General features: G+C 38.4%; 3 protein-coding genes across 26 annotated transcripts in view; 1 reads left to right on the top strand and 2 right to left on the bottom strand.

The window, feature by feature from the left end:
* The first annotated feature begins 311 nt into the window (after positions 1-311).
* Positions 312-14,053, top strand: Scamp (secretory carrier membrane protein). Of its 5 annotated transcripts, XM_076532623.1 has the most exons (11): positions 2,152-2,278; positions 2,348-2,548; positions 7,355-7,573; positions 7,956-8,152; positions 8,592-8,714; positions 10,535-10,824; positions 10,896-11,103; positions 11,202-11,327; positions 11,381-11,604; positions 11,718-12,051; positions 12,471-14,053. In XM_076532623.1, the coding sequence occupies exons 2-11, from the start codon at positions 2,424-2,426 to the stop codon at positions 12,659-12,661; spliced, it is 2,037 nt and encodes a 678-aa protein (XP_076388738.1). In that variant the 5' UTR covers positions 2,152-2,278; positions 2,348-2,423; the 3' UTR covers positions 12,662-14,053. The 5 variants fall into 5 exon arrangements, with proteins under 5 accessions (XP_012142875.1, XP_003704211.1, XP_012142874.1 ...); XM_076532624.1 differs by lacking the exons at positions 2,152-2,278; positions 2,348-2,548 and adding an exon at positions 6,791-7,214; XM_012287485.2 differs by lacking the exons at positions 7,355-7,573; positions 7,956-8,152; positions 8,592-8,714; ... (4 more) ...; positions 11,718-12,051; positions 12,471-14,053 and adding exons at positions 312-621; positions 1,071-1,340; positions 1,416-1,479; ... (2 more) ...; positions 1,982-2,083; positions 4,542-5,133.
* On the bottom strand, positions 3,571-6,532 carry LOC100878895 (DNA helicase MCM9). The gene is made up of 12 exons (XM_076532630.1): positions 6,378-6,532; positions 6,179-6,320; positions 5,939-6,100; positions 5,751-5,876; positions 5,574-5,677; positions 5,280-5,493; positions 5,139-5,214; positions 4,913-5,070; positions 4,450-4,835; positions 4,168-4,377; positions 3,956-4,110; positions 3,571-3,886 (listed from the first exon to the last, which is right to left on the bottom strand). The coding sequence occupies exons 1-12, from the start codon at positions 6,470-6,472 to the stop codon at positions 3,834-3,836; spliced, it is 1,881 nt and encodes a 626-aa protein (XP_076388745.1). The 5' UTR covers positions 6,473-6,532; the 3' UTR covers positions 3,571-3,833.
* FoxP (forkhead box transcription factor P) overlaps positions 13,671-18,599 on the bottom strand; it is a 222,937-nt gene continuing 218,008 nt past the window's right edge. For all 20 annotated transcript variants that reach the window (XM_076532612.1, XM_076532601.1, XM_076532600.1 and 17 more), the window contains one exon: positions 13,671-18,516. In XM_076532612.1, coding sequence (XP_076388727.1) covers positions 18,267-18,516 — 250 coding nt within the window. In that variant the 3' untranslated portion in view covers positions 13,671-18,266. The remainder of the gene's footprint in view (positions 18,517-18,599) is intronic.

The raw sequence follows: 18,599 nt of genomic DNA, 5'->3' as shown, positions 1-18,599 counted from the left end.
ACTTTTCACCCAGGGGGATTCTTTATGCTGTTTCGTTACAGTCGATAAGTAAGATTTTTCAAGAAACACTAAGGTTCATACATATGCAAAATAAAATCAGTTTGAGAGTCCCAAAATACCTTATGTACATACCATATTTATATTTTTCTTTTTAAATTTTATTGGTTCTTCAGGAACCTTACTTACCGACCTCATCGATGAGGTGACGACCTCTGGCGTCAACAAATCTACTCACTGAGCTCTATTCTAACTGCAGTGTAATGTCTATGATACATATAAGTCTACGGTTGTTCGTACTTGAAAACGGGATTTAACATGAGTAATGCAACATGCATTACTTGGTTACGACTTGTGAAGCGCGCTTATTGCAACACTGATAGACGTGGCATTAGTTGTTTTGCAGACTTCTAGTTGTGAGGCTAAAATCCCGGCGATACCGTAGGTAACCGCAGCGCAATGGATCATCACGTATAGGCACCTTTAGATAAGATTATTTTGAGTGTGTTAAGGTCTTATTAATTTTCAACGATACATCGGTTTGTGATTTGGTGAACGACGATTAAAATGTCTGGTTTCGACGAGAATCCCTTCGCGGAACCAAGCATCAATGATCCATTTGCGGTAAGTAATTTAGGAGCGGCTAAAGTCAAACGCGCATTACTCCGTTCAATATTGCATGTAAAGCTGTCAAATGGAAATAAACTCGTGTAATTGAATTATAAGATTTCATTGAAGATCATAAGTGAATATTCACTTTACGTCCTGACGTAAATAGACGTATCAATTAAATAATCATCGTACTGTTTTTCATATTGATCTTTGTACTTGTATCTTTACTGATGTTAGAATGGATGATGATTTGATGCGTTAGAAATTATCACTTTCAATTGCGTGTAATTTTGTGTATATGTATCAAATAAAGAAAATGCTTAGATGGCTGTTAATTCTATATATAGACATTCTCTATAAATATACATTCATTGGACATAACCATATTTAGATCTTCTTTTTCCATGGTTAATTGTCATGTAAGGCAAATAGATGACAGTTAGAAATATTCTTAAATATAGGATCCTGCAATAAGGAGAGCTGTATCCTCCACACCAGCCAACAGAGGTTTGGAAGATTATAATCCATTTGCGGATCAGGGAACACAAGGAACAGCACAAGTCAGAGGTGCTTCAAACCCTCCTATTTACGGGGGAGTTGGAGCAACACAGCAACCAGCTACGCTTCAACCTACGAGTCAAGAAGCTCCACCACCTAACTATGCCCGTACTCCTCAGCAAACGGTGAATGCTGCACTTGGAAGCACATTGTCTCTTACTTCGGATGTAAATGTATATGAAATATGTTTTATAATGAGTCATCTTTATATTTTGTACTGTTCTATTTAAAGTATTGCACAATTATAGCAAAGATCGGAGCCAGAATGGAAAGGAAGAACAGAAGAGGATATGAGAAATACGCCATATTATCGTGAGTCCATATAACACAAATTCAGCTAATGTTCATTTCTTATTTCTACTTATCAATCAAAATTTTTTGTATTGAAGCAAAGCGTCACAACTGGCCACCTTTACCTGATAAGTGTTGCTTCCAACCTTGTTTCGATCAAGATATAGATGTGGAAATAAGTACAGACTTTCAGAAAGTTGTCAGGCAATTGTATCATCTATGGATGTGTAAGTTTAATGGATTACTATTAGGTGTTAATTGAACAGCAATCATCAAGTTATTAAATATTTCTCTTGAATTGCAGTTCATGGCTGTGTTTTGGTTCTAAATGTTTTTGGTGGATTTGTGCTGATTTTATGTAATGAAAGGTTTTCAACATTTGGTCTTGGAATATTGTATCTTATACTTTTTACACCCTTCTCGTTTTTGTGTTGGTTTAGACCGGCATACAAGGCTTTCAAGTATGTATCTTGAATTATATCAACAGCTTCCAGAATATTGTTACATGATCCATTTATTTCAGGAATGATAGCTCTATCAACTTCATGGTGTTTTTCTTTGTCTTTTTCTTTCAACTAATTGTAACAGCAATTCAGGCTATAGGCATTCCTGGCTCAGGAACTTGGTAATTTCTTCATTTTTTTAATGACATGATCGTCACAATCGTGAATTAATTATATGTTGTAATTCCAGCGGTATAATAACTGCTATGTTGATGTTCGACAAATCCGCCAAGGGAATCTTTGTTGGTCTTTTGTTGCTCTTTATCGCCCTATGTTTTGTTCTTGCTGCGTGTGGTGATCTTCTATTGTTGACCAAGGTAGAGTAAAAAATTTTACGAGATTTTTTTTCGTAATAATGAGATGCTAAAGAAAATTATGTCCCGTAGATTCATCGTATTTATCGTTCGTCGGAAGCGAGCGTTTCGAAAGCACAACAAGAGTTCGCTACAACATTTTTGCGCAATGAACACGTGCAAAACGCTGCGAGTAACGTTGCTGCCACTGCTGTTCGCACCCAAATGGCTAACGCTGCTAATCAACCACGCTACTAAGCGTTATTTTGCCACACTCCAAGATTTATTCTTCAGGTACTCTGATGTTTTACTTCTCAATAAATCAATAGATCATCTTAGTTTCGGTGCTTCTGTATCGAAACGGGATTACGCCGTCTTACAGAAGTCTATATTTCAATTGGAAAATTATAACGTTAACGTTAGAATCATATTTTCAATTTTTTGTGTTTGAACATATATCATGCATGTTTTGTTGAAATTAATAGTCTAATTTATTGGCAAAGAATGTTACTGGATATTTTTAACAAATGTTTATAAATTATCACCTATTCGCAACAGTATTTTAAATTTGAATAACACACGATGTTTGTGTGTGAGTGCGCGCGCCTATGTATTACTTAACGTATACTTTGTAAGTTATGTTTCGTTTTTTTTTCTTTTTAACAAAAAAAGAAGTCACGAAATAATTTATCATGTAGTAGGAGTGAGCTAATAATCATATCAGTAACTTTTGTATTATTGCTTCTATTATACATCAATATATTTGCTAGCTTTTCTATTTTAAAGTGGCACTTTTATTCATGATGTTGTAATCATGCGCGATTTATATGAAGAAAAATGTGTTTGGTTTGCTGATAATCAAAATAATTTTATAACACGGTTATATCCATCCGTTCATAGAGTTTAATTTTCATTTGTTGTGTCGATAAGCGTTAACTTAATTACGAATTATACGGAAATGATACATCTTTTTATCTATCCCATAATGTCCTATACATTCCTTGCAACGTGTAATATATGGCCTTTCCTGATTAAGTACTTGTTATCTAGCACCATAAAATATTATAACACTGTAAAGTTTAATCTATAAACATACGTATAGGAAATAATTTGAAAACAAATTACTTTTACATACGTTTAATTATTTATTAATTATTGATATATTATTTGTAACCTGCATCGGGTTGCATCGTTGCTGTTACTTTATTGGATGTATCGAAACATGTCCGAATGAAGTGGAAAATTTGTATCGAGTAAAAAAATGTTCAGGAGTATCGAGAAAAAGGTACCTTGTTATTTGTTGAGACTTGATCGTACATTATTATACCCTTTAAATATATTTTTAGACTTGTAACACTGTTTAAATTGACTGCAATAATTACACACCACCTTCATTACATAGCGGTGAACAATAAAATAATTCGTTTTGTATAAAAATATAAAAAAATGTTTAAATTTTATAAATACACGCTGGTACATTTGTACTTATGTAAGCAGTGAACAGACAACAAATATTGACAAATAAATATTTAGGTTACTCGTAATAATACTTTCTTCCGTAGTGGCACCTCGACAATGCTTACAATAAACTTTCTAAATTTTGCAAACCAATAGTTCTGAGTAATTTTTTACCTGGAATTTTCCTTGATTAGATAAGACTATCGTGTTATTCCGTTAATTTAAATGCGCAGAAAGATATACCTTCTAATCGATAAGTGGCAATCGGATCCGTTGGGAACGAACAACCAGGATCTACCTTCGCGTTTGATTCTGTTCCAACCAATTTTGCAACAAAAATGGCATCCATAATCTCGATTTGCGACCTGTACATTAATCGTGCATGTCCCTCAGCTAGCCTAAAGACAGCAATCATTAAGTATGACAGATCCAATTTTCCAAAAGTCCGATTTTACCTTATCAGACTGTCTAAAAGTCGCACAGTCGTTCTTTCTTCCCTTCTATCCGGGTGTGATCTATGATAAAGATAAGTTGCTCTGAGTACCATTTCTGCTTCTTTCGTCAGTACTGGTTGCAGCGAATGAATGTGTGCCAAGTATTCCCTCAAACTATCCTCCTTCCATAATCCCTCCGTCTTCAAAAGTTCGAAATGGTTCTTCGAATCTCTATTAAATCAAATATCAATAATTAACAGTTTAACCAAAAGGAGCTAACAGTCATGTACACAGTTCGATTACATTTGCACCAGGCTTTCGTTAGCTTCGCAAGCAGCTTTTAGAATGTGATCTGACGTTAATTTATCCCACTCTGGATTTCTGTTATCCTTCAGAAGCAATATCAAGTCGAAACGAGACAGAAGAGGATCGCCCAAGCTCGTTTCCCATTCTTCGTCCTCGTTTTCTGCAAATTGACCACCAGACGGATTGATGGCTGCGATCACCGAACATCTCGAATTTAACGTGCTGACTAATCCAGCTTTGGCGATGGATATTGTTTGTTGTTCCATGGCCTCGTGCACGCTTGTTCTGTCGTGTGAACTCATCGTTGTGAATTCATCCACGCAGCAAATTCCACCATCAGCTAATACCAATGCTCCAGCTTCTAAGTGCCAGCCGTCCGAGTCCTGTATTATTACACGATAAAACGAGTTGAACGTTGATTATTACGGACGGAAGACGATGCATAATAACGCCAACTAACCCTGACAGCAGTCGCTGTAAGACCTGCTGCAGTTGACCCAACGCCGGTCGTAAAAACAGATCTTACAGCCAAACGAGTTGCGGCGCGAAGCAATTTGGATTTGCCGGTTCCTGGATCGCCGACTAACAGAAGATGTGGCTCTCCGCGTACACGGGTTCCTTAATTGATTTAATGATTGTATTTTACAGAAAAAAAGAACGTAATAAAAGTGTGAACGGCCAGTTACCGTTTTCGTTGTATTTCGTCACACCACCAGCTAGGACCACGGCTAGAGATAACTTTGGGATGTACATTCCGTAGAGCTTTAAACGATCGATGATTAAATATTGTAATGTCACTAATTGACTACGAGATAGTAATGTAATACCTGAGGACAAATTGATGCAAGAATATTGTCTCTACCGAGCAGAGGATTGTCACTGTAGTTGTCCCAGTAACTTCTGAAAATGTCTTTCATCTCCTGGGTGGAGGATGTATCAGATATTTTACGTCGTACTGTTACACTGTTTGCTAACATCATGGTTGTTGCTTCTAAACGTTCTCCAACTTCTAAGGGTCCCCATATTCTTACAATTATACCACTATGTGTGTGAAGTGCAGTGCATCAATTAGTAAACTGTAGTTTCATGTTTTAAGCTATATATTGTTAAATACTATTCACCTAATTTCAACATAATCTCCTGGTCTACATTTATCAACCAAATCATCCAACAGAGTGATCTTCAGTTCTTCAATCAAGTATCTAGTATCAGTTCTACTTTTCTCCTAGTTAATAGTGTTCAACATTTAATAATATTAACCAACCAGACAATAATTAAAAAGAGAAATGACAATGTACTTGTACTCTTATTTCTTGACAATCAGAGGAATCTTCTACATCAAAATCATTAATAGCTTTTAACTTTGTAGCATTGCATGCTTCACACTCTGAAGCTTCTCCAAAATCTTGTCTCTCCCATTCATACTAAAACCAATGTATGAATTACTATTGCATGTAATAATGTGAGATTTGTATGTTCAACTAACTTTAATATGATTAATGTGCTTGCACTTCTTGCATATGTATCTTTGAACAAGCTTCAATACTGTAGGTTGGGACATTCTTACTATGATACCACTTGTTGAAACAAGTTGCCCAATTTGTCCTTGGTCTACTGTCAGTGGTACAGCAGTAACTCTGATGCGTACCTACATCATTTTTTCAAAATAAAGACTAAAAAGTAGACTAGAATGCAAAGTTTAAATGTTGTACAAAGCTAACATTACTTTTTTTTTGACAACTTGTTCTGATTTTGCTATTTCCTGCTGAGCTTCCATCGCTGATTCATCGCATAGCGGTAAGTAGTATCTGGGATATTGTAAAATTTTCTGCGCTATGTCCGTATCAAACTCAAATAAAGATACAAAGCTGTAACACAATCATGATTCACTGTCGTGACTCACTGTCAGATTACGCAGTACTTACTTTATGTAAATCGAATAGAAACCGCTGACATCCAAGTTGTCCAAAATTTCTTCCAATTCCTGTCGATGGTTCCTCAATAAATACTCTTTGAACATTTTGCGCGTTTGACAAGATAAGGATTGAGGTTATAAATATACGTAATATTTTAGGTTACGCACACGTGGTGTTTCCCGCCAAAACTATCAAAATCACGTGCTTCTCATTCAGATTTACGCTCATTCATCTTTACCGTATTTTCCATTCAAACAGAATCTACTCTTCAAATCATTAAATTCATATGTCTTAAAAAATAAAAATCAGATCTAAATATTTTCAAATATTTATAATTTGATATTATTTGGTAGAGTTTATAAAATTGTTTCTAATTATTATTATAATTAATTATTGTTTAAATCTTATAATGTAAATTTTAATTAAATAGTTGTTCCTCTGTATAATACATGCATAAACACATGTATACGTACAATTTTTACATGGCATTTCGTCATATTCGAATTTAGGGGATGTAAGGAGTACAGTGGGGTTGAAATGAAACAAAAGCGATTTTATAGTCCGTAGAATCGACGCAGGCGCAAGCAGAATGATAGAAGGATAGATAAAGTAGCGTTATGTTAGCAGAACTACCAGTCGCTATGCGCTTACCCCAGTACGTAAAGTGCTTTTTTGCATTAATTGTTACGCTTTGTCGTGCTTTCTTACGTAAAGAGAATCGTTGGAAAAAAGTTCTGCTGGAACTGTCGGACGCGTTCCAAGCGGACAAAGAGGGGCAAATTTAAAGAGAATTTCAATTTTTACGGCAATGAGATGGATGGAAGGGGTGTGATTATTTTTGAACATGTAAGTGCGCTAACGATTGAAGAAATAGAGATGTTAATTCATTTTCGATATGGGATGATTCTCGCGTGAAAACGTAACTTCTTTTGAATAAAGCGAATATTTAAAACAAGCAAATATGGATGTACAAAATTAACTTGCAGAATGGACGTGAGTTCGCTAGTACCGGCTGGTTTTCAAGCGGGGCAAGTGGATCTCTGCGAGGTCCAGGCGGGCTATAATAAATTTTCTGAGAATTTGCGAAAATTCACCCCTCAAGCAATTCAGTGCGCGATTTTTTGCGGTGGTTCTAGGTGCAAATATGAAAATCCAAGAGCCTGGCGGCCTGTGCACATGGCAATACAGAACATCTTTTCGCATTGGTAAGACCGTGCAATAAAAGATTATGAAAAACCGTAAATTTCCTCCGTTGCTTATATACAAAATAGAACGAGGATTTATAAAAAGAAAAATGGGAAACGCGATATAAATCCATTTTATCGTTCTCGTTAAATTATACAATCTTTGAAACCATTTTGTTGACTAACAAAATCGATCATTGTCACGTCACAATAAATTCAGCATATATCGAATAAACAAAATTAAATCGTGTCACGTGATTTTATGCACATATAGCGTACAAAATACATTGATTGTAGATGAAAATAGAGTATGAGCGATTTCCCTTCAAAACTTGTTCGAAACTCAATTTCAAAATTTCTAATTGTTTCATCATGGAACTGTAAGGGTCGATAATTCGTTTAGGGTGACAGACGACGTTCTCGCGATGGCACGGCCAAACACCGCACAAATCATAAAAAAAGACATAATTGCCCAGTTTCAAGGGTGGAGTATAAAAACCATAATAAACCTGCAAACGCCGGGTGAGCATGCGAGCTGCGGCGGCCCCCTCGAGGAAAGCGGTTTCACTTACGACCCGAATATCTTCATGAAAAATGGCAGTAGGTATTCAAATATTGATAAAGTTCAATTACACATATATGTAGAACAGGCACTTACATGTACTTTGAAAAATATTGTCAATCGATTACAAATTCTAATTATAATTACTACGGTGAGTAGCCGAACGTCAACCAGAAATTATACAAGTTAAATCAGACAAATGTTTTATATTTTTCTTTAATAGTTTGTCTAATTCTTTATACGTTTACAAAATAAACATGGATACCCGTATGCTGAATTAAGGGGTTACTTCTCGGATTACGGGAATGTTAAGGGAAACATACTTGACTCCGCGAGTTAGATCGAAGGGACATGCAATGCAGCAAAATCGTGTATCCATGCAGAGCAAACAAAAGTATCGTTGGTAGCAACCGTAAAACTCGAAACCAGCAGAGGCTCTCAAGGTCTAAAAAATCCGATTCCTCGATTCTGTTTCAGTTTACTATTACAATTTTGCATTGAAGGACTACGGGGACGCGACCATGAGCAAACTTTTGGATATGGTCAAGGTCGTGGCCTTCGCCGTACAGGAAGGAAGAGTGGCAATTCATTGTCACGCTGGTAAATCGACCTTCTTCGATACCCGTCGACTCTATTCTTTTTTTACTCGCCGTTACACTGATTCTCTTTTCGCGACCATTTATCTTCCACTATCTGATCTAGCTGCTAAATTGACGTTACATGACGTTGCACGATTAAATCGGTAGCAGTGAAGATGTTATCCGAGATAGATACATCGATGCGATTTCGCTTATCTTGATTCGTCAATGACCGTTTTAATTTAAAAAACTAGTTATACGATCCTTAACAGCCCTCATACGGCCTTCCCTATCAGCAATTTGTAACCTTTAAATGTATCGATCTAAGGAACGTGTGAAACTCGTTCGACCGAGTCGCGATGTTTTGGTGCATTGCGTGCTGCAAAACCGCGACGACCAGACTCGGTGCATCTGAATTTTTGCATTCATTATGCACTCAACCCCTTGAACTTTCCACTCAGCCGGACAAATTACACGTTTCGTACGGTGTACTCGAACCACGTACAAGACGAAAAGGTATCTAAAGATCGTATCTGAATAAATTAAGCAAAGTCTTAGGTAGGTATTAATCAAGAAAAGAAGCAGGAAATTGAAGAAACAAAAGACAGCTCTCAAAATTCAGTAAATTATAGCGTCGACTCTTTCATCAAAAATTAATAGCGGCGCGATAAAGAAATAACGTATCAAATTAGAGTTATTACAAAGTGAAGGGTTGATTGCGTTTTTTCATCAATCCCATAATTCAACAAGAAACTTAACACCCTCTTTCGCACGAGTCCATGACTAATTCCCTAATTGACGGGAAGCGTGCTTGCCAACCATGAACGTAGTCACCTCGCTACCTCGACAGGATTTATGTGCACGAAAAATAGACCAGGGTAGATAAGGAATTAGGGCGTAACAGTACACGCCACGAACGGTAACTCTTCATAAATATTTTCGCCTTTGAATAATCTATCTGAAAACCCGAGGAAACGGAAAATCGTTGTTCGATATAATCGCGAGGTTCAGAAACCTCGGAGTAAATCGTGCTCGATTAAATCGATCGATCAAATATTCCGTAATAAAGGACTGCTAGTCATGCATACTTAAAAGCAATCATGAAAATTATATTTTCTTTGCATCTATACGAGTTGGAGACAATCGAGCTACACGTGACCTTATCGTGTACGAAACTATTCCATTTTCTGCGTTGAACCCAGTAGATTCAGAAGTATTTCGGAACGATTTAGCGTGTCTTCCGGTCACGAAATTGTGTACCCCGAAAAACGCACGAAACGTAGCGAATTCTTCGGGCGAGGAATTCCCGGCTGTTTTGTCAAGCCATGATTTAATCGAATATCCGAAATTCCACGCGTGACTCGTCTGTAACTTAATTACTATCCGCTGATATGTGTTAGAGAACCACGAAACATGCACCGTGGTAATATCGAGTGGTTATTCGTTGGATACGTCATAACTCTCGCTAACTCCGGAACTCGACCGGTCGCGATTACGAGTTCCGTTTCCGATTCGCGGTTACAACACGAACAGGTAATTTATTTCTCGAATTAGCTGCGATCGATAGGGCTGTAATCATACAGAGATAAATATTTCAATTCTTCAACGTGATATTTTCGTTAAAGTAATATCGGTTAGACCTCCTTGTCAATTCATCGCTTAAACTTTTATTGTAGTCATGAATATCTTTATAAACTTATATAGCGAAATTGACCGTTATTATTGTAGCCGTAACTTCTTTAGACACTGCATTGTACATTATGATCATAGGACCATAAACTCCATGAAGCTTGCAATCAGTTTGGTCTCATTGAGACAATTGTGCATAATAATTTGTTCCAGGTCTAGGTAGAACCGGCGTCCTGATCGCATGCTACCTTATTTATAGTCTTCGGGTTAGAGCAAACGACGCCATAAGGTTCGTTCGAATGAAACGACCATCCGCTATTCAAACGCGAGGGCAGATACTCTGTATACAAGAGTTTGAGCACTTCGTGCTTCCTCAAATGATAGTTTTCCCTCTCAGTAGCGCCATAGGCGATCGCAAACCTTGCAGCTTGCAATCTCACCTAAGAAAACAGCATAACATTCTACATGGATACGAGCAACGTACTTTTAAACACATCCCGAAGGTTCGTGCATGCTTTAATCTTTTCAATTAGCTTTTTAGAATCGTCGGAAGAAAATCCAAATTATTCTTCAGATCGTGTTCACGATATGCGAGCGAATTCTCCAGTTGTGCGATTGTCAGGACGATAATTCTCCGTGTGAAATTACGTACACGGTATCCAGCACGTCTTTCACGAACAAGTTCATATCTCATTTCTTGGAGAAGCTGCGGGACACCAAAGGGAACATTAAGCATTCTTATTCCTGGGCCGAGTCACTCGCCGATTCCTACGACTGTTCTAGTAAGATAAATTCCACACACGAGTTACATTTCATTCAAATAGTTATTAAGACTATTTAATAAAATTTATTAAGAGTTTCAAAAGTATTTTATGTTCAGGTTCAGCGAAAGCGTGTGCAAGTAGCAGTCAAGCGTCTTCGAGAGACACCTCAGATGACATTGGAAGATTAAGTGACGTGTTCTGTACATCCCCTGATACTCCATCCTGTGATTCTACTTTTCCAGGTACGCCTCACAGTGACGCTGCAGAACACGATAGTTAAGAGTTTGTTGCATAGGCCTAGATGATAACTACGTGGACGACGTTCTCGGAGATGGAATCCACGGACAGGATCTCGCGGACAACGATTGCTACAAAGAGATCCAATCTCATATGAACCTGCAGGCCGCCGCAAAAAATGCCGCCGTGGAAACTGTGAGCACCGATGTGGCGATCAAGGCGCTGATCAGAGACAATGCGTTGCTGGCTGATAAAACGAAGAAACGTTTGCAGGATTATCAGGTTCGATATAGTTATTTGTTTTTATAAAAATTGTATCGTGCGAGTTGCTCATCCTTTTGTGCTAATCTCAGTTTGGAGTGATTCATCTTGATATAGTTTGTGTTCATTTTCAGATGGATCTGAATCATCGTTCCACGGCTTGGCAACGATTACAAATGGAAACCGATTTGGACATCTTATCGGGATTATTGTTCGAGTGGTTGGAAACACTGAAACATCCTTTGCTCGATGTTGACAGTCTAAGTTACATCGTCGTGTGGAGCTCCAAGCCTCAACAATGTCTCGAAAAGCTTGCTACTTCTAACAAGTACTTGTTAGAGTATCTTCTACGATTCATTAGTAGACTGAGACCCATGACTGCTGAAAGCCAGAGTTTGATAACGAAGAGATTCATGGCTACCCTCACGCAGCAAAGTATCTGGCTCAGGAACTCCTTTTATCCTTCCAGTAAATATGAAACAAAAATTTTAACGATTCAGGCGGTGACACCTCGAAAATTCTAAACATATACTCGAATAGTTTTGCAAGATTCTAGCTATGCATTTATCCTAAACGATTAACGTTAGAGTTTTCCTACACACACAAATTATTCCGTTAACGTGAAACGAATGATTATTTCGCCGTTATGGGTACTGAATATTTAATGACAATATGGATATTGTCCGCACAATTGACATACGTCTTCTCCGGTAAGAAGTACATGGCAAGGTTGATCGTGAGCAAATATCGATTCGTGTCGAATGTCCTATTTACCCTATTAATAATTGCAGACCACGTGTGTTACGGTGGAACATGAAAGACCTCAATTGTATTTGATACCCGCTTTCATTCTAATCGTTTCCAGTAATCGGTTCGTCGTGTTACAGATAAAAACTTTCAAAAGCTGCGACGAGGGACAGCAGCGAAACTCAATGAATTCTTTATCAGGCTGATGAACTTGATAGAAGAAGTAAACACGCAGGAAATGGAGAAACCACCGTGGTCTTCGAAATGGGAATTGGTTTCTACTCAATTACGACAAATGGAGAAACAAACGATCGACGAGAAAGTTGATTAAAAATTTAATGGGAAATTAAGCTGCAGACTTTTGAACGAGAATACGTGGGCGTAGAGAAACCTGTAGAATCATGTTTCAAGTAACTCTAGTCGTAACTAGCGATATGTGAATGATATTTATTTTTACAACGTTCAAAATTGTACGCTCTAAAGTGTTGAGAATCGCTCGAATAAAGAACAATATTTTAGTAGTAACAAGTAAAGTGTTCTTTTTTGGGCGACATATTTTTTTAAATATGTTATATTAATTATTTACAAATGCATTGTTCGACTTTTGTAATATTCGTGACCTTCGACGGGAAAAGTAATTTCCTTCTATATCGATAAAAAGGTACTTTATCGACTGTGACATAGAAGGTTCCTTCTTTACCAGCTGATAATAACGTAACATCAACCGGTATTTATTATTATGTGCATGACTTTGAGATTTGTAAACGAAGGTGAAATTATATGAGAATGATTAGCTTCAAAAAATGAAATGATAGAATATGTAATGGATCGTAAAATTGTTTGCAGTTGTTTTATTTTAAATATGATAAACAAGGAGTTCGGAAACAAACAGTTTAGACAGCTTTGAATCCTCTTGTTCACGAATTGCTGTTTTCTTTTTATTAAGTATGTATACTCTTCTCAAGACGATTCTATTAGATAAAGACTTAAACTCTAAATGCTTAATTCGAACTAGAAAATGCGACCTCCTTAAGTGTTGTATGTACAGTATGATATAAGGTTCTTTTTTCCTGTGATTCTAAAACACATATTAATCGTAGACACATTTAATTTACGTGTATAAACCTCGACGTACCCTAACAACATCATATTTAAGCATATACAAACGATGTCAGTCTTATACAAAGAAAGTACAGGTGAAAAATGATAATTTCTCGTGTTACTTACAAATTACACTCTACTTATAATCGATAAATTGCTATTGCCCGCTACCTTTCTTTTTCTTTTTCGTTTAAGAAAAAAAAAAGGTCGATGGAAACAGTTCCAGAGAGATTGTTGGGTTTTCTTTCAGTAACACATTTAATTTCTTCGGTAAAATCGGTACATTTTTACAAGGCAACTTATCATACAATACTTAATCAAATAATCCAGAGACGATAATGTTCCTAGGAAATTTTCATTGATCTAATAAGGAGCTCGGATCGCGTTTAAGAACTTCCTCGTTTTCTTTTCTTTATTTGTTTTTTTCTTTCATGCGGCACAGAATAATACTGAAAAATTCATCGACGAATCCGACGCGTCGAGATCCGATCTAAGCGACGAGAATAATTTCCAATTCGTGTTGTTCTCGTATATAACGTGACTCTTTAAAAAATAGATTCTCCCGTGTTCCAATGATCGCGATCGACGATGCTCGAAACGATTGAAATTCGACATCGCGAAACATTTTGAGTGAACACGTGCGACGCGAAAAAACATCTTTATTTACCGTAATAAGCTCGATTCCAGAGAAGAAAATAAATTCATTCTTAACACGCTTTACAATTTCACGACGATAGAATTTGAATAAAGAAACACAACGAAACGAATAAAAAGAGAAAAACTATCGATTCAGCACTGTTCACTCGATACCACTAACTTGATATGATCGCGTTGGTTCGTCATACTTCGTAACGAAACGAACATGAATAGAAAAGATTAGCATCGAATGTAAAAGAGAAAGGATGAGAAAGAGAAGTATTATCTGGCCGATAAAAATGTGACGAAACGATGAACCAGAAAAGTACTCTAAAAATCCCGTCTTTCTTACGCTCGTACGAAAATCGAAACATTTATACAGACCTATTTTTTAGAAATATACAACAAACATAACAGGGAACGTATAAACATGTACAATATAGAATATTCGCAGGGTAACAGCCGGCTACTATACAAAAAAACAACGCTCGTTAAAATGAAAAACGTCGTTGAACGGTCTCCGTGTGCTAAAAAGTGTATCGACTTTGAAGAACATCGTGTTCACTCGAAATCGATCGACCGACCGTTTGTTCCCGTTCGTTTCGCACATACGTATAATATATACGACAAAACGAGAAAGTATCTTCGTTCGAGCTGCCGTGACAGAATTGTTTCGCGCTCGGCCATCTTCGTTCACGGCGATATCCGACATTTCGAAAGTAAAAATTAAATGCAGCCGGGATACGCGTAACGCATTGTGTGTCTGTCTGTGTGTTTGTATGTATTTATATGTATATATATAGACTTTTATATACCACATTATCGATAAACTTCATTCATCCGCAATGTTCGCAAATCCCTAATGCCTCGACGAGTGTTCAACTATTTACAAAGGAGAGTCTTTCCTATGTTATATCGAGTCCTTAAATCCATTATACACAATACATGTATAGACTTAGATTAGTAATAGTAGCATTACGTGAAAGCGAGCCCAAAACGGCACCGGTTTTTCCAATCATTTTCAGTTGTCTTCGAGTTTTTGTCTGAACACTTTTCTCTACGTTTTATTCTCTGGATACTTTTCGTTTATTAGCCGATAATTTTTGATCGGTGACGCACGTGACGATGCACACACTCGCAGATTACGCGTGTCTCGCTTGATCCCTTTCTCTCTCTAATGTTTTGTGATTTTGTTCGCGAACGAGTATCATGGATCGTGAATGAGCGGAGAAATTTCAGTGGGTTTTGCGTGGGAGTCGACTTGGAACAACGCGAGACCGAAACTTAAACGTCCTATGCTAACTAACGTTATGCGCGCGGAATGGACAGAGTAACTAAACGCGTTAACTGTCGTACAAATTTCATATTTCACAATTGGTAGAAAACAGCTAAAGTTACGTAAAATTCTGGGTAGAACGCTTCGATCGAAAATTGGAACAATTGCAACTGCGGTGTTTTAATTATCTATCGGTGGCAGTTAACGCGTCAACCCTTTCGCTACAACATACTTTGAAAATTGTAAATTGTAAGTGACGCGTAATAAATAGAAACAGATTAAATTGTTAAAACAGTCTAACTAAAAGTAAATTGAAATTGTTATCGATTCATGCTTCGAGGGTTAATACGCCGTTTGGTAGCGAAAGGATTAAGAGGAATGAAAATAAGAGAATAATCTGGTGATTTGGATTCGAACGACGCGAGAAACCGACTAAACTCGAGGCGAATAACGTTGCGTAAAAGAAAAGAAAAAACAAAGATGACTCGTAACTTCTCGTTGTGCTAATATTACTAAGTAGAGTCGAGCTAATATAGACACCCAAAGATGAATAATTTGTCCTTACTAGAAAAATCGTTAAAACGTCAAGACGCGAGAAACTTCGATCGATGTGTCTTGTCTCGATTTAACCGATCACGATAGATGATTCATGTCTAACACGTTTCGCGTCACCGACACGACGGAAGTATTCTCGTCGTCGATTAATAATTACCCTGGCAATTAAGGGGAGAAGGCCCGATCCTAAAAGCTATCTACACGAGCGAGCACACGTCTCTAACGTCCTCGAGAACGAATTCAATTTACAAAAATATTACAAACAAACGGTATCCTCCGCGTGGCTACGGCTCTCGAACGGAAATATATCACACGCGATCGTGTTCCGGTCGCTGTTTAACGCGATTCGAACAGCACGATTCACAAATCCTCGGTGGCCGTCGACGATCATCGAAACGAAATCGATTTATTCGTGGTGATCTCTGACCGCGAGAGATCTCCAAAAAAAATTCTCCCATACCGACCTGAGCACGCTTTCGACCTAAACTCGACGTGTTTCAGGGGTTCGAAGACCGACGAGTAACGACCCCTCGTACATTTTCGGACGCGACGATTCTATCCAGTCGTATTGCCTTTCTTTCAATTCGGAACCGAGCTTGATTACACAGGACTAGGAGCGGAAAGTTGGAGAGCGATGGTTGTTTTAGAATTTGGAGGGAAAATGGTGAACAGGGGTTGGGTCATCGATATCTAATTTTCTTATAATTTCCGATACGTATACGTATTAATATATGTATATGTATATGCATACATAGTAATTGAATTTATTTATAAGTGCTTTCGTGGCATCCGCTTCTTGTGTTTTGTTTCTTTCTCGTTTCGAACTCCCTTCATCGCGTTCTTTTCCTTTCTCCATCGTTTATTCCGTAATTCGTGAACGAGCTCGAAAGTAATCGCGATCGAAAACTGCAAGGATACGCGCGCGTGTACGTTCTTCCTCGCGGAATCGTCGACGTTTATGATCGTCGATCGTTACGAAACTACTTACTTAATTAATTTCTCCTAAACTATACAGTAATTAGCAAGAGAGCAACGGCCGGGCACGTCGGGATTGCGCTCGTGCCTCGTACGCGAACGCTTCCTTAACCTTAAGTGTCTGATATTAGAGAACGAGGCTCCTTTCGAAAGGAGTCCCCGGTATCCTTTTACATCACGAGAGATTTTGATCCTCACGATATCCTAATTACCACGAACGATATACATTTAAGACTAAAAAGGGTCAGTCGTTCCCGCGCGTACCCGTCGCCACCGTCGCAGCTTCGCAATTTTATCTTAAATTTAATTTTCCAACCATTCCTATTCACCCTCACCGCTCTTACTAATATCCTCAGGCGAGTGTACCGCGTGCTCTTCTAATCGCGATTCGTATTTATCGTTCGACTTTGATTGTACCTTGAATCGCGATAAATCAACTCTTTACGCTAATTGCCAAATTCATTTACGCTAAAAGCAAACATTTTAAACTTTCGTACTTCGAGCAATTGCGATTCTAATCTATGGTGATCATGCGCTGCCATTTTTCGTGGCGATCAAAATATCGAATCAAATTCTAAAGTGAAAAACGAAACGTTTCGAATAATGGTAATTTTCTTGATTGAAATTGGTCCAGAAATGGGAGTCGCGATCAGCGTAGCACGCGGAACGCGCATTCACTCGAAAGAGGCGGTCGTACACGCGCGAGTATCCACGATGCCGGAAGCCGAAACGAGTCACGAAGATCAGGCTGAAGGTTCTCTTTTCCCCTTTGCTCTTGAAGGGTGACCCGTTCGTCGAAACGTCACGAACTACAGCGGATGCGATTGGTTTCCCTTCTTCATTTACTCGCTAATGCAATGTACACGAAAGAGAAAGAGAGAAAGAGAGTGTGAGAGAGGGTGTTAGAGATATATGTATATGTATATACTTATGTATACATGTATATAGAGATATAACCGCGGTTCCGAAACGAAATGGAAGAAGAACAGAAAATACATCGTTGTTCGCGATTGCTTGAGTAAGGATATGGATCGAAGGATCGCGACGATCGATTCGGGTCGATTTGTTCGTCGTGATCGATCACGCACAGCGTACGTTCGGTGCCTCTGTTCGCTTCTATTCCTCTTGTCTTTACCTTTTAAAGCCGCTTCGAACGTATCACGGCTTCGGATATGATGAGTGAGGGGTGAAGGGGGTCTCTTACGAAGGAGCAGCTGGTCCTAGGGGCCTTCATCGTCCTCTTCGCGTCTTCGTTTTCTTTTGCTTTTTTCATTTTTCACCACTTTACGCTTCCTGGTCCTGGTTCTCCACCGACGAGGAACAGGTAGCTTCTTCTTACACGACCGGACTTCAACGCGACAGCTCGAACCTAATCGTTTCTCGAGGAACGATACTACGCCTCGATCTGATCTTCGGGGGTCATTATGTCGGGTGCCATCGACAGGTCTTCGGCCACGTCTTCGTCCTGGCCGGAATCGTGTCCGTGGCTTTCGGGATACTCCCTCTCGTCCACCTGATCTTCTTCGCCCTCTTGCTCCGCCGGTGCGTCGACCAGCTCTCGTTTTATTAATCTCGTGAGTTTACCCCCCTCCGGACTTTGGCCCTCCTGTTTTATGTGCACGGCTGGTTCATCCAACGGCGACCTGTCACAAGGAAAAACAATGTGCATTCGCAGAGAATACTTTGGAGATTCGAACGTGTCTTCGAGACGATTCTTTTACTTCGC

This window comes from Megachile rotundata, chromosome 6, assembly GCF_050947335.1.
Source record: "Megachile rotundata isolate GNS110a chromosome 6, iyMegRotu1, whole genome shotgun sequence".
Taxonomy (NCBI): domain Eukaryota; kingdom Metazoa; phylum Arthropoda; class Insecta; order Hymenoptera; family Megachilidae; genus Megachile; species Megachile rotundata.
This window is presented reverse-complemented; position numbering and strand designations above follow the sequence as displayed.

Bases quoted from the DNA above. Each gene is read 5' to 3' on its own strand.
- Scamp (XM_076532623.1), top strand. From the start codon at position 2,424: ATGAACACGTGCAAAACGCTGCGAGTAACGTTGCTGCCACTGCTGTTC. The intron at 2,549-7,354 runs GTACTCTGATGT...ATTAACTTGCAG, and splicing joins CTCCAAGATTTATTCTTCAG to AATGGACGTGAGTTCGCTAG. The intron at 11,328-11,380 runs GTACGCCTCACA...TTTGTTGCATAG, and splicing joins CTGTGATTCTACTTTTCCAG to GCCTAGATGATAACTACGTG.
- LOC100878895 (XM_076532630.1), bottom strand. From the start codon at position 6,472: ATGTTCAAAGAGTATTTATTGAGGAACCATCGACAGGAATTGGAAGAA. The intron at 5,215-5,279 runs GTATTACATTAC...GATCGTTTAAAG, and splicing joins TTGCATCAATTTGTCCTCAG to CTCTACGGAATGTACATCCC. The intron at 4,111-4,167 runs GTAAAATCGGAC...TGCTGTCTTTAG, and splicing joins CTTTTAGACAGTCTGATAAG to GCTAGCTGAGGGACATGCAC.